Source organism: Schistocerca piceifrons, chromosome 2 (genome assembly GCF_021461385.2).
Source record: "Schistocerca piceifrons isolate TAMUIC-IGC-003096 chromosome 2, iqSchPice1.1, whole genome shotgun sequence".
In the NCBI taxonomy this organism is placed as follows: Eukaryota; Metazoa; Arthropoda; class Insecta; order Orthoptera; family Acrididae; genus Schistocerca; species Schistocerca piceifrons.
The window spans coordinates 456,456,018-456,476,016 of record NC_060139.1 but is presented as its reverse complement, the minus strand read 5'-3'; the positions used below and the strand labels follow the sequence as shown (position 1 = coordinate 456,476,016).

At 40.0% G+C, this 19,999-nt stretch overlaps 1 protein-coding gene across 1 annotated transcript in view; it reads right to left on the bottom strand.

Annotated features, from left to right (window-relative positions):
- The window catches only part of LOC124776342 (TAF5-like RNA polymerase II p300/CBP-associated factor-associated factor 65 kDa subunit 5L), a 152,426-nt gene that overhangs the window by 79,564 nt on the left and 52,863 nt on the right, over positions 1–19,999 (bottom strand). The window contains exons 3-4 of the mRNA XM_047251291.1: positions 12,209–12,457; positions 4,858–4,948 (exon numbers count right to left, since the gene is read on the bottom strand). Coding sequence (XP_047107247.1) covers positions 4,858–4,948; positions 12,209–12,457 — 340 coding nt within the window. The remainder of the gene's footprint in view (positions 1–4,857; positions 4,949–12,208; positions 12,458–19,999) is intronic.

Below are 19,999 nucleotides of genomic sequence, written 5' to 3'. Positions count from 1 at the left end.
GTGAATCTGAGTTTTTATGGACTGAAGTGATATTTTTAAGATCCAAGATACCAGATAAAGGGGTAGATCTGGACCAAAGAAATTTGGAAAAAGGGAAGAATTTTTCTGTTCCCAGGAACATGAAAGAACTGACGGGACACCTAGAGCTTACTGGGTATTATTGTCATTTTATTACAAAATGCAGTAAGACTGCCAGCCCATTACATAAATTGTTGCAGGGCGAAGTACTACATAAAGTGTTCAAAGAATTTAAAGAGAAATTGGTTAACCCTCCCTTATTGAGCTACAGAGATTTTGAGAAATCATTTTTTGTGGTGCACAAGTTTGTTGAAGGGATTATGCTGAGGTACAGGAGTCCTTCAGTATTATTAACCAACCAGGAGTCAAGCTTTTTGAGTGACACATATTTAAGAAACTATGTAAACTATTACGAATACAGGAAACAGTGTTTGACCCACAGACGAATGGAGTACTAGAAACAACTCACAGGACATTGGTCGAATATCTGAGGCATTTTATAAATGAAGACCACAGTCATTGGGATTTATGGGTGCCAAGTAATTTGACAGTGAAGTCTAACTGAGTAAATTTGATACAAAACCTGGTCCTCCAGGTTGGAGGAAAATACAGCCATCAGTGTTTCACGGTAACATTTATACAATAAAAATAGTAAAATGTATTGAACCTCAATGAATACGATGGATAGGACTTGTGGAGAGAATGGCAGAGGATAGAACACAAAAGAAAATGATGAAAGGTGTGAATGCTGCTACTAGATGAATAGGGTGGCCTAGAATACAGTTGATTGATAATGTAGTACAAGATCTCATCAGTATGGGAGACTGGGTGGAAAAAAAGAAGAAGAAACAACACGGGAAGCATAGAGGAAAATAGATGAAGAAGCCAAGACTCACCAAGGGCTGTAGCACTACAGAAGAAGATGATGCAGTATGTTCATGTCCAACAGGACACCGCGTAGTAGCACCAGGTAAATTCCAGTTGAACTACTGTATGATAGAACAGTACATGTATCAGGAGTTTCACAGAGAGAAACTATGACAGTTTGTTACAGCAGAAGCAAGAAGTTCACAGAGTAGTGTACACAAAAATTAAACGTGACAAAGGAAGCCACAAAGGCTCATAATGACAGGACGAAGAATTCAAGATCATTTGAAAAAGGAGACAGGGTCCTGATATATGATGAAACAGAAGAGGTAATTCAAAGAAATTGCATTCCCAATTTAGAGGACCATATGAGTGGTAGCAGCGACTCTTCTGAATATATCTATCAAAGTGAACAAAAAGAAGAGAATGAAAGAAAATGAGAACCAATTAAAGCTGTAATATTAGAAATAAATGGAAAGTCCAGTATATTGTTCTATTATTAAAACATTATTTATGGAAGAGTCGACATAAATCAAGTGAGCAGAGAGAGTAATTTTAATTTGTAGATAAAACCTGCCTTGGGACAAGAGAAAATGATCCACTGGATGCTGATCAAAATCAACCTGAAAGCTTATATTTGGAATCAAAAGGGGACATGGGCCACACAGTCAAGGTCAAGAAACAGAGGTGTCACCAGGTCTATATTACCATCATCAATTAAAAGTCGAGATTACTAGCACCTCATGGAAAATTGTCACTTATGTAATTTTGAAAACACTGGAACAGAAATTCTGTAACATAGCCAGAGAAGGAAACAAGGCAGTCCATCAATGCTGAGAGAGGTTAAATAAGCTAAATATCAGTAAGACTGGATGCAATTTTTTAAGCAGAGAAACTGAGAGAAAGAGAGGGAAATTAGAACAAAAGATTTTGTACAATAGTTAACTAGAAATGGTTTAGACACAAACGGGAATTTTTAATTTTGTGGGAGAAATCTGCAAGGTTTTATTCGAAACTCTCAATGAGGCAGACATTTCATAGTATAAAGCCCAGACTGAGACAAAGGAAGCAAAGTCAGAACTACTACTCAGGCTGTCGGAAGAGCACTTTGCCATGGTTCAAGTAACATTGTCTCAACTGCCACTAATGAGCAGCTCCTAAGAACAGGTATGAACAAGTTAGAACAGTTCACAACATATTCCTTGAAGATGATAGATCGAGGGCTACAAAGAATAGCTGGATTAATTAAAATCGATGAACAGATGATGCAGTTAAATAATGAATTACGTACAGAGTATGATCAAAAGGATTAATTAAAATCAATGAACAGATGATGCAGTTAAATAATGAATTAGGTACAGAGTATGATCAAGTAGTAAGTGCCATAAAGCACACCATAAATAGAATATTAGCATCCACATTATAACTCCAGTGCAAATAATTAAATATTTATGGTTAATTGAGAATTGTTTAAGGAACACTGGATTCCTGTACTTTTCTCTGTACTTGAAAATAATGGATCTAGATGTATCTGTATCAGATAATGTACTAGGTTATGTAATCAGTATCCCATTGATAGAAGATAAGTAATTTGATACCAACAAGATGATCCCTTTATTGACGAAGATCAGAGGTGGAAAAGGAAATTATGTATACTTTCAACCAGAGAAGAGTAAGTTGTATGCAAGATTGTAATAATATAAGCAAAAGAAAGAAAATATGAGAGCAGGCTTTTGTAACATTATCAATGAACGAACATTAAGAATGTGAAGTGAAAACTGTTACAAAGTAGAATCATTATAAAAGAGTGCATCAGGAAACCAATACCACTAGAGAGAAAATTATGGATGCACTTAAATAGTAACAAATGGGTGTAAGCCACTCCCTTAGAACAAGCCGTAACAGTTTCATGTGACGAACATCCATCACGAGACATTGGCCTCAGTGGGATGTGCTTACTAACACTGTTCCCAGCAAAAATATGGAAACTGATTGTTGTAAGGAAGTGAAATAGATGGGGAGGGAGGGGTAGGGTTAAATGTATCCAGTACACAACTAGACTTACCATGGAAACAAGTAGTAACAAAGTTAAGTGATCTAAGGGTTGCAGGAAAAAGAGTGGATTATTGTTGTTATTGTTATTATTATTATTATTATTATTATTATTATTAACTGAATGATAAAAAATAAAAGAAAAATGGATCCAACATTATTCTAAAGCCTTTTTCCAGGTTTAATACTAACGGTAACAATAGTAATATACTGCTGTCATTCATTCACATTGCCACTGCCATGACGATGCACATGAAGTCTCTTGTGACGTACGGGTGTGGGAGTTGTTTGCATGAAATCTGAATCAAAGCAATGGTGGATTCACAGAATCCATGAATTTAACACAAACTGATCAGAAAGATGACATGGTAGTATACAAGACACATCCTCATTGGGAGGATGGCAAAGTTTATTAAAGAAAGACGAAAAGAAAAATTTGTCAGAAAACTGACTAAAAACGTCTGTAAAAATTGTGTAGAACAGGAAATAATCAATACAGTAGAATTAATACTGTAACTCAAAAATGCCTTAAACCACCATAAACAAAACTAAAACTGAATATTTTTTTCCAGGCTAACCTTAAGAACTCCAACTAGACCCGTATGCTTTAGAGTGAAACTTTCTGTTGTTTTAAAAGGCATGAATTATGTTCTCCTGACTTCACTTACAATGGTGCAGTGTATATGTGCCAGCTTTCAGAATCTTGATGAAGGTCCTCTCAAATAGTAGCTCAAATGCTAGCAATATTTCATAAACTGTTATGTGTGTCCATGTGCTAAACATGGATCTGCTCCAAATGAGTGGTTTCTTTTCCTCATTTCTGTTTACTGTTACCAATCTGGAATTTCCATTAACATAATATTAGTGCTACATCAGTGAAGTCATATAAAATGAAGGTGGCATTTTTCCACTTAGGTTGTATGACTTTTTCCATGAAGAAAATTCCTAAATAAATATAGCTCAAAATGGAATATGCTACCTTTGATTAGAAAATGCATGGCTATGGTGCAAAAGTGTATCTATTTAACTAACCATAACATTATATCTAGAAACAAAGATGATGTGACTTACAAACAAAAGCGCTGGCAGGTCGACAGACACACAAACATACACACAAAATTCAAGCTTTCGCAACCAATGGTTGCTTCATCAGGAAAGAGGGAAGGAGAGGGAAAGACGAAAGGATGTGGGTTTTAAGGGAGAGGGTAAGGAGTCATTCCAATCCCGGGAGCGGAAAGACTTACCTCAGGGGGAAAAAAGGACAGGTATACACTCGCGCGCGCGCGTTTGTGTGTGTGTGTGTGTGTGTGTGTGTGTGTGTGTGTGTGTGTGTGTGTGCGCGCGCGCGTATACCTGTCCTTTTTTCCCCCTGAGGTAAGTCTTTCCGCTCCCGGGATTGGAATGGCTCCTTACCCTCTCCCTTAAAACCCACATCCTTTCGTCTTTCCCTCTCCTTCCCTCTTTCCTGATGAAGCAACCGTTGGTTGCGAAAGCTTGAATTTTGAGTGTATGTTTGTGTTCGTTTTTGTGTCTATCGACCTGCCAGCACTTTTGGTTGGTAAGTCACATCATCTTTGTTTTTATATATATTTTTCCCACGTGGAATGTTTCCCTCTATTATATTCATAACCATAACAATATTTTGTTTGTGATAAAAACAAGATTAATCACTAATCAAACAATGGAAAATCGAGGATGTAGTGTAACAATATTATGAAAAAGAAAGTTGCTACTCATCATACGCGGAAGATGCTGAGTTGCAGATAAGACACAGTAAAAACACTGTCACAAATAAAGCTTTTGGCCAGTAAGGCCTGCATCAACAAAATACACACACAACCACACAAGCATGCATGCAAATGCAACTCACACACATGACTGCAGTCTCAGACAGATTAATCACTAAAGAACAGAACTAACCTGAATCAGAACAGTGTGGCTATACTCTGACAGATATATTTGTAAGCATGCCATAGCTGCTTCTGACAACTTCACATGGTATTTGCAGGACCTGAAATAATCCAAATATATTTAAGTGTGCATTAACAATGTAGTGATACTTACTACTAATGATACACTCAAAACTTTTATCCCTAAAACATAATTGTCAAAATTGTAGATGTCTGTCTCACAATGAGAATAGATAATGAAAACAATTAAATGTTTCACAAAACAAGGATGACAAGGAAAGACTGATTGTAGGGGATGAGATTTGAGAACCTGAGAACTTAAAAGTGGAAGACAGGGTAATATGCAAGACAGAGATTACTGCTTGAACAGCGTGTGCGAGTTAATAAGAGAAACCTAAGTGCATTGTATGTAACAGAGGTGGGAGGGGGCAGTAAAAAATAGACAGGTAAGAAAATGGAACAATGTAGAAAACAAAAACAGAGTGAAGAAAGGAGTAGTTACTGTGAAGAAATGCTGAAACGGAAGAAACTAATGTAAATTAAGGCCTGTTGGGTGGTGACAACCGAGGACAGCAGAGTTCTGAGGAACTGGTGTCTGGTAGAAGAATCTAGATGGTGTGTGTGGTGAAACAGGCACTGAGGTCACGACTGCTGTTGTAGAGCACACTCCGCAACAGGATATTGCGTGTTGCAGTATACACCCTCTGCTTATGCCTGTTCATGTTAACTGATAACTTGGTGATAGTCATGCCAATGTAAAAGGGTAAAAAGTGTTTGCATGACACTTGGTACATGACGTGACATTTTACAGGTGGCTCTCCGTTTCATAGAATATGTTTTGCCCGTTACAGGGCTGGTATAGGCTGTGGTAGGAGGAGGCATAGGGTAAGTCTTGCAGCGAGGACGGTCGCAATGGTAGAAGCCGTAGTGTAGGGAGATGGGTGCAGAAAGTGCATAGGGTCTGACAAGAATATTGCGGAGATTGGGAGGGTGAAGAAGCATATCAGTCCAGGATAGTAATGAGTGACAAATGGGGTGCTTCGAAGTTGTTTTTTGGAGGGATCAGCAGTACCAGGATTGGATGTGATGGCCCGAGAAATCTCGTTTTGAACTAGGCTGGTGGGGTAATTACATCCAGTGAAGGCTGGGGTGAGAATGGTGGTGTACTGCTGTAAAGAGCCTGCATCCATGCAAATACGTTTGCCCCAGAATGCCAAAGTTGTATGGGAGGGAACATTCAACATGAAAAGGGTCGCACTTGTCAAAATGTAAGTACTGTCGTTCATTTGCAGGTTTAATGTAGGCGGAAGTGTGCAGTGGCCTTGGTGTGCACAAAATCAACATCAAGGAAAATGACACAAGATTTGGAACAGGGCAATGTGAAATTTAGTTGGGTGAAGGAGTCAGAGATTCCATAAATTGTAACAGACCAGCCTCACCATCAGTCCATATGGTAAAGATGTCATCAATGTACCTAAGCCCAATGAGGGACTGAACAATTATGTATCTCAGGAAGGCCCCTTCCAAGCGATCCATGAGAAAGTTGGCCTAGGAAGGGGTTATCCTGGTTCCCATGGCTGTAGCCCTGATCTGTTTGTATGTCTGCCCCGCAAAGGTGAAGAAGTAGTAGTAGTAGTAGTAGTAGTAGTAGTAGTAGTTGTTGTTGTTGTTGTTGTTGTTGTGGTCTTCGGTCCTGAGACTGGTTTGATGCAGCTCTCCATGCTACTCTATTCTGTGCAAGCTCCATCATCTCCCAGTACCTACTGCAGCCTACATCCTTCTGAATCTGCTTAATGTATTCATCTCTTGGTCTCCCTCTACGATTTTTACCCTCCACGCTGCCCTCCAGTACTAAATTGGTGATCCCTTGATGCCTCAGAACATGTCCTACCAACTGATCCCTTCTTCTAGTCAAGTTGTGCCACAAACTCCTCTTCCCCCCAATTCTATTCAATACCTCCTCATTAGCTATGTGATCTACCCATCTAATCTTCAGCATTCTTCTGCAGCACCACATTTCGAAAGCTTCTATTCTCTTCTTGGCTAAACTATTTATCATCCATGTTTTACTTCCATACACGGCTACACTTCATACAAATACTTTTAGAAACGACTTCCTGACACTTAAATCTATACTCGGTGTCAACAAATTTCTCTTCTTCAGAAACACTTTCCTTGTCATTGACAGTCTACATTTTATATCCTCTCTACTTCGACCATCATCAGTTATTTTGTTCCCCAAATAGCAAAACTCCTTTACTACTTTTAAGTGTCTTCCTAATCTAATTCCCTCAGCATCACCCGACTTCATTCGACTACATTCCATTATCCTCGTTTTGCTTTTGTTGATGTTCATCTTATACACTCCTTTCAAGACATTGTCCATTCCGTTCAACTGCTCTTCCAAGTCCTTTGCTGTCCGACAGCATTACAATGTCATCGGCGAACCTCAAAGTTTTTATTGCTTCTCCATGGATTTTAATACCTACTCCGAATTTTTCTTTTGTTTCCTTTACTGCTTGCTCACTATACAGATTGAATAGCATCGGGCAGAGGCTACAACCCTGTCTCACTCCCTTCCCAACCACTGCTTCCCTTTCATGTCCCTCGACTCTTATAACCAGAATTTGAAAGAGAGTATTCCAGTCAACATTGTCAAAAGCTTTCTCTAAGTCTACAAATGTTAGAAACGTAGGTTTGTCTTTCCTTAATCTTTCTTCTAAGATAAGTCTTAGGGTCAGTATTGCCTCACATGTTCCAACATTTCTACGGAATCCAATCTGATCTTCCCCGAGGTTGGCTTTGTTGGTAAGTATGAAATTGATTAAAGAGAGTATTGGGATGTCATACACTTGGAATGAGGTGGATGCTGACTGAGGAAATGTTCAGCAGTGGACAGACCATGTACGTCGGGGATGTTGGTATAGAGAGAGATGGCACTGATGGTGGCAAGTAAGGTATGTGGTGGAAAAAGGATGGGCACAGATTTCATTTGATCTACAAAATGGTTGGTATATTTGCTGTAGGAGAGGAGTCTTTGTACCACGAGTTGCAGGTGCTGATCAACGAAGGCAGATCTATATTCAGTGGTTGCTTTAAAGCCAGCAATTATAGGACGGCCAGGAAAAAGGTAAACTGTGGAGGTGTGGGGTTTGGGTGGGGTTAGAAGTTCTATAGATTGAGATGTTAGTCCTTGTGAGGGGCTGGAGATTTTAAGGAGGGACTGCAGGTCATTTGGAACAACAGGGATCGGATCTTGAGGTATGTAAATGTGTCAGACTGCTGGCATGGTTCTTCACTAACATACCAACAATTTCTTAGATCTTATGAAGTCTGTGCCTGTCCCACTCCCACCACACACCTTGCTTGTCACCACTGATGCCACCTCCCTCTATACCAACATCCCCCACATACATGGTCTTTCTGCTGCTGAACATTTCCACAGTCAAGATCCACCTGATTCCAAACCTATGACATCCTTCCTACTCACTTTAATCAACTTTATACCTACCAACAACTACTACACCTTTGAAGGGCAGACATACAAACAGATCAGGGGTACGGTCATGGGAACCAGGATGGCTCATTCCTGCGCCAATCTTTTCAGGGGCTTTTGGAGGAGGCTTTCCTTAAGTCTTCAGCCCCTAGTCTGCCTTAGATACACTGATGACATCTTTACCATAGGCACTCATGGTGAGGCTGGCCTGTTAAAAATTCCTGCAATCTCTGAGTACCTTCAACCAACTAAATTTCACATGGTCCTATTCTGAATCCTGTGCCGCTTTCCTTGATCTTGATCTTGTGCTTACCAAAAGCCAGCTACACTTCTGGCCACATTAAACCTACTAACAAACAACAGTACTTACATTTTGACAGTTTCAATCCTTTCCATGTCAAATGATCCGTCCCATTCAAGGCAAATATATTTGTCCAGGTGCAGACTCTTTGCTGAAATACAGCACCATTCTCATCTCAGCCGTAGTGGATGTAATTACCAGACCATCTAGTTCAAAAGTAGGTTTCTCTGGCCATCATATCCAATCCTGGTACAACTGATCCCTCCGAAAAACAACTTCGGAGCACACTGCTGGTGACTCAACATTATCCTGGTCTGGAATGTATTAATCAGCTACTTCAAAAAGGTCATGACTTCCTAAAATCTGGCCCTGAAATGAGATCCATTCTGTCAGATTTTCCCCACCACACCTAGAGTAGCTTTTTGTCGCCCTCCCAATCTCTGCAATATTCTTGTCAGACCCTACACTCCATCTGCACCAACCTCCCTACCCTATGCCTCCTACTCCAGTGAACATCCCCACTGCAAGACCTGCCCTATGCAACCTCCTACCACCACCTATACCAGCCCTGTAACTGGCAAAAGATATATTATCAAAGGGAGAGCCAGCTATGGACAACATATGTCATATACTAGCCGTTATGTAAACACTGTTCAGCCTTTTACATTGGCGTGACTATCACCAAGTTATCAGTTAGCATGAATGGACATATGCAGAGGGTGCATACTGGGAACCTTCCTCTACAACATGACAATCGTGACCTCGATGTCTTTTTCATCACACGCGTCATCTGAATTCTTCTCCCAGAAAGCAGTTTCTTGTAAAGTCCGCAGTTGGGAATTAGCATTACAACATGTCCTTGGTTCTCGCCACTCACCTGGCCTTAATTTACATTAATTTCTTCCATCTCAGCATTTCTTCACAATAATACGCCTTTGTTCACTCTGTTTTAGTTTTGCACATATTTCAGTTACTTACCTGTCTATTTTTCGTCGTCCCCCTCCCACCTCCATAACATACAATGCACTTAGCTTTTCACTTTTATTAACTCGTGCACAATGTTTAATCAGTAATCTCTGTCTTGCATATACCATATTTACTCGAACCTAAGCCGCACTTTTTTCCGTTTTTTTGTAATCCAAAAAACCGCCTGTGGCTTAGAATCGAGTGCAAAGTAAGCAGAAGTTCTGAAAAATGTTGGTAGGTGCCGCCACAACTAACTTCTGCCGTCGAATATATGTAGCGCTACACAGGCATGCTTTGCAGGCACAAAGATAAATACTGGTGCCAAAACCACTGCGTCAGTAAATAAATTTTAAAAAGAAGGTGGAAGACAAGCTTTTTTCTCCGCCCCGAGTTTCGACCACTGCATTTTCATACATTATGCAACGAAGTAAATAGAAATTCCATATAGTTCATCTTCAAATGTAGCAGCATTTCAATGTACTACGAAAATCCAACTGGCAGGACTGTTTGGGATGTTTGACAATATGGCCAACTCTACGTTCTGAATTTTTTCCTTCCTGTGGGAAGAGATGGTTACTAATAGGAACTTTTATGAATTGTGAATCACATGCAGTATTTTCTTCAGCATAAGAATAATACGAATAGAAACATTTTGCTACGTATTGTTTCATGTTTGCTGCTATCTCATTTACGGTATCCCCAGCTTCCACCTTAGAGCTCTCAGGTTTTCAAATCTCATCTGGTGCAGTCGCCAATATTTGGTCTTTCCCTCTCATCCTCTGGTAAGTTTCCCAATATCTGTGGTTCTGGATGGCCTTGCCAAAATCTACCCCTTTTCCTAGACCTCTCCAGTCCTTTTCCTTCATCTCTCTTCCTTCCCCTTCAACCCTTCTGCCTGAAGAAGGAACCACTGACTCAGAAACCTTGCCTAATTATAACCTTATTCTATGTGTGTGTTTTTATCCATCCAATTACATTATTTTGTCAAAAGAGAATATGAGCACAACAATGAAGTGCATAAAGCTTGTAGCTTCCATGTTTCACAAATCCTTAACTGGGAGAAGAAGGCCTGAGGACAAAGCTTATGGAGATGCAGTGCAAATGGTGTACTGACAGAAAAATCAGTCAGATCCTGAAGTCGAGAGAGATGAAACAAATAGAAAAAGTCTGTGTAATATATGTGACTTGTAATGAGTGACATTCAGAGCCAACTGGAGTACCCAAAAAAACTGGAACAACATACTATGGGAAGAGCTTATGTAGTTCGCATTTCTGCTGCTATGCATAGCACAACTCATCTCCATTTCAGTGCAGCCTGTGTCGTCGACCTGGCTTGTTCTGTTCACCTGCAATGATTGTTTTTGCTACTGTTGCTTTGTTCTTGCATCGTTTTTTATGATGGAAGTTTAAGTGAACAACATGCAGCTGTGAATTTTGTTTTCTACACGGTAAAAATGCTGCTTAAAATATGTTAATGTTTAAAACAGCTTAACAAGGGAAAAATCAAGTGTACGAGTGGTTTGTTCAATTTAAAAATGGTGACATGTCAGTTGATGACAAGCCTCGTCTTGACGTCCATCAAGGGCGTAGTTCATTCAGAGTTTGTTTCTCCAGGTCAGACCGTCAATCAAACATTTTATTTGGAAGTTCTAAGAAACTTGTGCAACAGTGCTCATCAAAAACACCCTGTTTTTTGGCAGACAGGAGACTGGTTCTTCCACCACGACAACGCATCTGAACACACAGCCATCTCTGTTAAGACAGTTTTTGGCAAAAAATAGCATAGTTCCGCTGCCCCAAGCACCTTACTCACCTGATCTGGCTGTGTGCGATTTTTTCTTATTTTCACACACGAAAAGGGGCACGAAAGGACACCGATTTGACAACACTGAAGAAGTCAAGAAAAAAAAAACTAGGAGCTGTCAGCTGTTTCTAAAGATGGTGACAAAAACAGTGGAAGCACCGGTGAGATGAATGTATTAGTTGTACAGGAGAGTATTTTGATGAGCTTAAGTTTGTTTTATAAACAATTTTCAAAATATATATATATATATAGTTATAATAGAGGGAAACATTCCACGTAGGAAAAATACATCTAAAAACAAAGATGATGTGACTTACCAAATGAAAGTATATATAGTAGTATATATAGTATGAAAGTGTGTGTGTGTGTGTGTGTGTGTGTGTGTGTGTGTGTGTGTGTGTGTGTGTGTATATATATATATATATATATATATATATATATTATTTATTTTTTTTTTTTTTTTCGGCATGAGGGTTAGCTCATTGATGACAGGGATTGTGGGGCCTGGAAGTATAGAAAATAAGTGATTCTTATATTTCCTAAATGTAGCTGCCAGTCAACTGTTTGAAATTACATTGTACTGTTACCTAATAACACTTTTTTTTTCTACTGTTGTAATGTTTCCTGAGACATGTCAGTAGCAAGTAATACATTTCACATGCCCTCTCAGCGATGAGAAAATTATTGATTTGTTCACAGTTAAATTTTGCTATTAGTATCATATTTCAACAGTCTGACCTTATAAATCTTAATACGTTTCATTTGGTTTAGCACTAATGGTGCACATACTTTACCTAAAATCTTTAACAAGGGCATTGTTTTCAATATCCTGGCTACTAGTTACGCTAGCTAGTTCTTCCAGCAATGGTCGATTGTGTTCTCTTGTGAAGAGAACCTGATGCCTCTTGAAAAATTTGTTTGCTACCTGGCGGTGGCCTCCACACAGCATTTCCAAATAAAGATGACAAAACATTGGACACAGCAGACTGGCTAATTCACACTGAAAGGACTCTTGCTTAAGCTCTGCAATCCAGTTTTTGAACCTGCAACAAAGATTATGAACATATTACAATGTTTATTCAAAATAATAATGAGCAGTCACTAAGTATTATAGCACATTCCTTGACATATTTAGTTACATACGAGAGGGTGCCAAAAGAAACTAAACTTTTTTTTAGCTTATTTATTCATATTTTAAGCACAAACTTTCAATTCCCTTAAAGTACTCTCCATCTGCACTAAGAAACCTGTGTAATATTTTATTTCTTTTTTCAAAACATTGTTTAAATTTATATTTTGTGATGCCTGACAATGCCTCCTTCATTCCTCATCACATTAGTAAAATGCTTTCCTTTCATGTTTCTTTTCACTCTACGAAACAAAAAAGTCACAGAGGGCAAGGTCGGGTGAGTATGGGTGTGAGGTACAGGGGACATACCATTTTTAGTCAAGAAAAGAATTGTCATGCAGACAGGACTGTGTGAGCAGGGGTATTGTCAAAATGGAAAAACCAATCAACCGACTGCCACAAATCAGGCCACTTCTGCCGCACTCTGTTGTGCAATCTTTTCAAAACGTACAAGTAACTGCCTGTCCCTGCAGAACAAACTCTGTGGAGGGGGAATCAACTTTGTTTTAATGTTTGATTTCACCTGATGAGCTCTCTTGGGGTGAGGCGAACGGTGGAGTCTTCCACTGGTTTGATTGTTGCTTTGATTCAGGATCATAAGCATAGCACAAGTTGCGTCACCTGTGATAATGTTTGAAAAAAGTTTGGATAATTTTGGGACTCTTCTTTCAAAGCACAGCATGCTTCCACAGGGCCTTGTTTTTGTTCAACAGTCAGCAGTCAAGGCACGAATTTGGCATCCCCCCTTTCCATTCCCAAATCTTCTGTCACAATTCGCTGCACTGAACTCTTACATCACTCCTGACAGTTCAACAATTTCTTCACTGGTCTGTCATTGACCTTTGTTGATGATTGCATTTTCATATTTTCAGGCTTGGATTTGTCATCAATTGACATTTCAAGAGTTTCTGTTCATTTTTCCAAGCAAAAAGCAGAATTTCACCACAGCACGCTGTTCACGAAAAATCAGCCATCGCAAAAATGACAATCGCACAAAACAGTTGTCACTAGAAAAACTAACAAAACTAGTCCTGACCTTATTCAGCAATGTCACTCTGCTTACTGACTCTGGAATGTTCACTCCAAGTACTCCTAGTGCGGTACTGCAAAAGCTCTGCCAATCAAAAATTTAGTTTGGTTTCTTTTGGGTACTTCCTTGTACTTCTATGCCATTAAAGTTTTCTGATATGTTCTTAATAACCATATAAACATGGACACACAAACTAAATGCTCCAATCGAAATAATGAGGGTAGAATATGTCCAAACAGTTAAGGCATCTAGAAGAAGGTGAAAAAAAAAAACGTTCAACTTAATGAGAGAAATTCTAAAATTTCACAATACTCCAGACTTATAAATTTATAAGTTTAAAAATCTGTTCACACAGATTAATACCACAGACACTTTTTTATTCTGAAAATAAAAGATATAAAATACAAATTTGTTTTTAGTACATATATAAGGGAAACTGATAGTGAATTGGATAAAAAAAAATCTACTCGCCAAGTGGCATCAGAAGAACACACATATCAAAGGTGTTACAGTTTGAAAGATTTCGAAGACGGAGGCTCCTCTTCCTGGCAGAAGGGATGAAGGGGTGGAAAAAGGGGTGAAGGAAAAGGACTTGTGAGTTTTAGAAAAAGGGGTAGAGGCCGTAAAAGTTGTCCAGAATCCCGGGTAAGTTGAGACGTACCAGACGGGATGAGAAGGAAAGACTGATTGCTGGCAACTGTACCGGTTGCGATTTTAAAACCTAACGAATTTAAAGATGGAAGATAGGATGATATGCAAGACACAAATTACTGCTAAAATATTGTGCATGAGTTAATAACTGGGAAAACTAAGTGCACTGCAAGTGATAGATGTGAGAGGGAGGTGGAAAAAATAAACAGGTCAGAAAATGAAAGATGCAGAAAACTAGAGTGAAGAAAGCAGTAGCTACTGTGAAGAAATGCTGAGATGGAAGAAAATGTAAATCAAGGCTTTGGCAGGGGCGAGAACCAAGGACATTTTGTAGTGGCAGTTCCCACCTGCAGAGTTCTGAGAAACTGCTGTCTTGGGGAACAATCTAGATGGCACATGTGGTGAAACAGGTACCAACATCATGACTGTCATGTTGCAGTGCATGCTCTGCAACAGGAGATTGTGTGTTGCCAGTACAAACCCTCTGTCTTTGCCCACTCATCTTAACTGATACCTTGGTGGTAATTATGCCGATGTAGAAGGCCAAACACTGTTTACATGAGAGCTGGTATAAGAGGTGTCACTCCACAGGTGGTTCTCCTTTGATAGTAAATGTTTTGCCAGTTACATTACTGGTGTACATGGTGGTAGGAGGTTGCATAAGGCTAGTCTTAAAGTAGGGACAGTCGCAGGGTAGGAGCCATAGGGTGGGGAAATGATTTTAGAAAGCCACAGCCTTGTCAAAGTAGTTGATTAATATATTCAAGACCAAGACAATACTGAGTGACAAGTGGTGTACTCCTAAGTTGTTTTTTGGAGGAATCAGCAGCACCAGAATTGGATGCGATGGCCCAGAATATCTGCTTTTGAACTATAGTTCAATTCTTTTATCTTGGCGGCTCGCGCATGCCCGCCTGGACGCGGGAGATTGCTGCGTTGCCAGTTGCACACGACGCACGCGCCAAGAGAAGCAGCGCCATAGTATGGCATAGTTCGCAAGCTTACGTTTAGGGGGGAGCGCGCAGTTCATGAAGTAAAGCCACCACGGTCGCATTAACCATTTCGCTGCTACAAAGACGTGCTCCCTGCATTCCGCGCTGTGGGCGATTTTGTCACTGCACTGCTCGCCTGTGCAGACACATTGTGTTCCGACTGCTTTGACACTCTTTATCATTCGATTCCACAAAAACTATTTGGCTCAAAAATTAGATTTTTACCTATCGTCTTGACTGATACCTTCCCCCCATAAATGACTTAATTTTGTTTCGATGTTCAACGCAGTTATTATGCAGCATTAAATATAGTAAACCATCGCACGAAATTTGGAAGAGTTTGCAGAGGTAAAGTCCATAGAGTATACTTTCCGGATGGTAGATTTTAGATGCCACAATGTTGAGAATGAAATGTGGACAAGATACCTATATATTTAATTTAATTTAAGTACCACATAAGTGTTGTATGTAATATTGAGAAATATTCCACCTTTCGCGACTGTAACAAAAGTTTTACTTACACTGGGCACGTTTGGCTTTATTTTAAAGCACTTCAATCAATCAAAAGGAAGTAGACAAAATACATTAAACAAAACTGTGGACTTACAAAAACATTAGGACTTGAATATACCGTCTGTCAGTGAAGTGCTCAGAGCTATGTCAAATATAATTTTGTGTGTGGCACACACAAACAGCATTTATTTGCTAAAACACTGATGAGCCAACACAAATGTTGAATATTGTGCTACCGCAGCACAAAACTACGAAAGGTGACTTGGCAATGGAGGACACAAAATACAGTCCTCTTATGATGCTTCAAAAGAGAGACACGCGTCTGATCTAAATAAGTCGCTTATTACAGTTGCAGAAGAGGGATATATTTCAATACCATTGGTAAAACTGCGACTGTGGAACAAAAACAAGAAGTAGAACATGAATACCATTGTGTATGTGCCATACCTTTCACCGATGGAAGTGCTTTAAAATAAAGCCAAACGCGCCGTGTGTAAATAAAACTTTTATTACAGTCGCGAAAAACGGAATATTTCTCAATATTACATACCACACCTATGTGGTACTTAAATTAAATGAGATATTGTTATACAGTAAATATTATATGAAATTTAGGTATCTTGTCCACATTTCATTCTCAACATTGTGGTAACTAAAATCGACCATACGGAAAGTATACGCTATGGACTTTTACCTCTGCAAACTCTTCAAAATTTCGTGCAATGGTTTACTACATTTAATGCTGCACATCAAAACAAAATTAAGTCATTTATGGGGGGAAGGTATCAGTCAAGAAGACGTGTAAAAATCAAATTTTTTGGCCAAATAGTTTTTGTGAAATCGAATTATAAGTGTGTCAAAGCAGTGGGAACACCATGTGTCTGCACAGGCAAGAAGTGCAGTGATGACAAAATCGCGTACAGCGCGGAATGCGAGGAGCACATGTCTGCAGCAGCGAAAAAGTTAATGAAGAGGCAAAGCAATAGAAATTTCATTCAAACGAATAAAATTCGTGAAGTAAGGCACTCCAACATTGTTTTTAAATAAAGAAAATTTTACGCATTGCACAAGGTTTGAACTCACAACCTTTCGCTTGGCAGCCCAACACCTCAACCGTTCCGCCCGCTACCTCAGCTCATCGAATAGTTTAACTCCATAATGAGTCTAACACCTCACGCAACTACTTATAAACACTGTTGGTATGACTATGAATTAATCACGCTTCGTCGAAGTACAATAGGAAATAAACAATTACCGCTGTTCTTTATTGCGAAAAAGCAGTTCGTGAGATTGAAACAAATACCTTTCCTTGCTATCGCCTGAATTAGGAGTCTTATTGCTTGTTTGGTTTAATTAATAGAATATGAAGCAATTGGTATAAAGAATGCTTTTTCCAAACTTTCTATAAAAGAAAGTCTGCTATCAAGACATTGCTTTTGTTCTATTACTTTATTTATGACAGAACGTTTCTAAAACTGAAGACACTCGTTCGTGCTCTGCACTGGAGTCGAGATCTGGCAACGTCGTTCTCTGTTCATTGGCTGACTGTGTTTTGTGACATCAGATGCGCAGAACGAACCTAAACTCGGCCGCCAAGATATATGACGCGCACTTTAGGTTGTTGGGATAATTATGTCCAGTGAGGGCTGAGGTGAGAATGGTGGTGTATTGCTGTAAAGAGTCTGCATCTGAACAATTGTTTGCCTCAAATGCCGAGGCTGTTTGAGAGGGAACGTTTGACATGGAAAGGATGGCAATTGCCAAAATGTAAATACTCTTGTTTTTTAGTAGATTTAATGTGAACAGAAGTGTGTAGCTCACCTTTGGTCAGGAGGACATCAACGTCAAGGAAACTGGCATGAGACTCAGAATAGCACCATATGAAAATTAATTGGGAGAATGTATTTAGAGATTCCAGGAATTTTAATATGTCATTCTCACCTAAGTCCATACAGCAAAGATGTCATCAATGTATCTAAACCAAACGAGGGGCTGAAGGCTTATGGATCACAATAAGCCGCCTCCGAGTAACCCATGAAAAGATTGGCATAGGAAGGAGCCATCCTGGTTCCCATTGCTGTACTCCTGATCTGTTAGTACGCATTCCCCTCAAAGAAGCAGTACTGGTTGGTAGGTATAAAGTTGATCAAAACGAGTAGGAAGGACGTCATCCGTTTGGAATCAGGTGGGTGCTGACTGAGGTAATGTTCAGCAGCAGGCAGACTATGTATATGGGGGTTGCTGGTATAGAGGGAGGTGGCATTAATGGTGACAAGAGGTGTGTGGTGTAAGTGAGACAGACATAGATTTCAAATGAGCTAGAAAATGGTTGGTGTCTTTGAAATAGGAAGAAGTCTTTGTAATATGGGTTGCAGGTATTTATCAACTAAGGCAGATATACATTCAGTGGGTGTTTCGAAGCCAACAACTATGGGACAGCCAGGATGATGGGTTTGTGGAACTTAGGAAGAAGGTAAAAGGCTGGGCTACGAAGTTCTATGGACTGCGGTGTTAGTCCTTGCGAGGGGCCTGAGGTGTTGAGGAGGGTCTACAGGTCAGTTTGAATCATAGGATGGGATTTTATACGGAGATGCTGTATGTAGAGGTGTCAGACAACTGACATAGACCATTACTTTCATACTCCCATCGGTCAAGTACTACAGTGGTAGATCCCTTGTCTGCTGGGAGGATAATGTTGTTGTCCTCAGCTTCTAGGGAACAAAGTGTTTTGGTTGGCAGGAGAGCCAAGACTGTGTTACTAGAGGAGGCTGAAAGGCACGCGTTTTAGCTCACGCAGGCTGGCGTTGAGGTCTGGAACAGGACAAGGAAATAAGAATTTAGAAAAACGGACGTAGCTGGTGGAATACTTAACTTTAATCCATTAATGGTGAACGTCGGTCTGACGGTACAAGATTCACAAGATCAGTAGTAACTGATAATGGCGCCTTCCTAGGTCATAGCAAATGACGTAGCTGAAGGCTATGTTAAACTATTGTCTCGGCAAATGAGAGCATAATTTGTCAGCGAACCATCGCTAGCAAAGTCGGTTGTACAACTGGGGCGAGTGCTAGGAAGTCTCTCTAGACCTGCCGTGTGGCAGCGCTCTGTCTGCAATCACTGATAGTGGCGACACGTGGGTCCGACGTATACTAACGGACCGCGGCCGATTTAAAGGCTACCACCTAGCAAGTGTGGTGTCTGGCGGTGACACCACAGAAAGAGCCCAGGTTAGTGTCATGTACAGATCTGAGGAGCTGTTGTGAAGCAATGCTTAATGTGAGTAATTTATGGATGGCTTGTAAGGGATAATTTTGAGGTAATGGTGGTGGATCTTTAAGTTGGGAGCATGGCTGAAAATTTTGAAGGTACAGTTCAAAGTCAGATCTGCTGTTGGAAAGGTTCTGAGACTGGGTTGCAAGTGATATTTCCAGTTGATATTAAACGTGAAGGAAAGCAGTCCTTCACCAAACAGCACGGTTAAATGCAGATTTAGGGCTGAAAGTGAGACTCTTCGATAATACAGATAATTTAGGTGAGGAGAGTGCTTTAGATGAGAGGTTGAGAACACCGTACTGTAGTGACGTGGTTGTAATCATGATTGCTATTGGTCTGGAAGGCAGTGGTAAAGGCAGTGATGTTAAGGAGGTTGGCCAAGCTGAGTTTGCAGGAGAGGAATAGTGGCTGATGGTGTAGCTATTTAGGGAGTCGCAGAGGGACAGGAAGGGAAGTACCACTGTTGAGATATTTTAGGAGAAGGTGGGTTAGTTTCTTGAGATAAAGTCTGGCCGCTTGTTACAGTTTGAAGTTGACTTGGTGGATGTTACCATCCAAGCAATCATGGAGGGCAGATACTTGCAGGATTTTGTACAAGTAGAGAAGCCTGGTCTGGTGGAGTGGAAACTGGCAGATGAGCCATATAGGTCACATGTTAGCTAGGTAACTGCAAAAGATTGCTGTATTTGCAACTGTTAAAGAGGCTGTTGTAAAGTAGGTTTACACACAGAAACAGCGACTTAAATGTTAGGCTTTCAGGAGTAACTCTAAGGGCAAAGCAGGTTTCAAGAAACAGAATATGAGACCTTAGTTTTGATAGTGCAAATACATGTGGAGGGTTTCAGTGTTAGAAGTGGTGGGAGTGGCAAAAAAGAGAAGCAGGGCATGGAATAAGATATTTGAAAAAAAAGAAAGGCAATGACAAAAAATAAGAAAAATTCGTATGAAAATCGTGAGAACAGAGAAGGGTTAACAAGAGGCAATGAGGGCCTAGAAT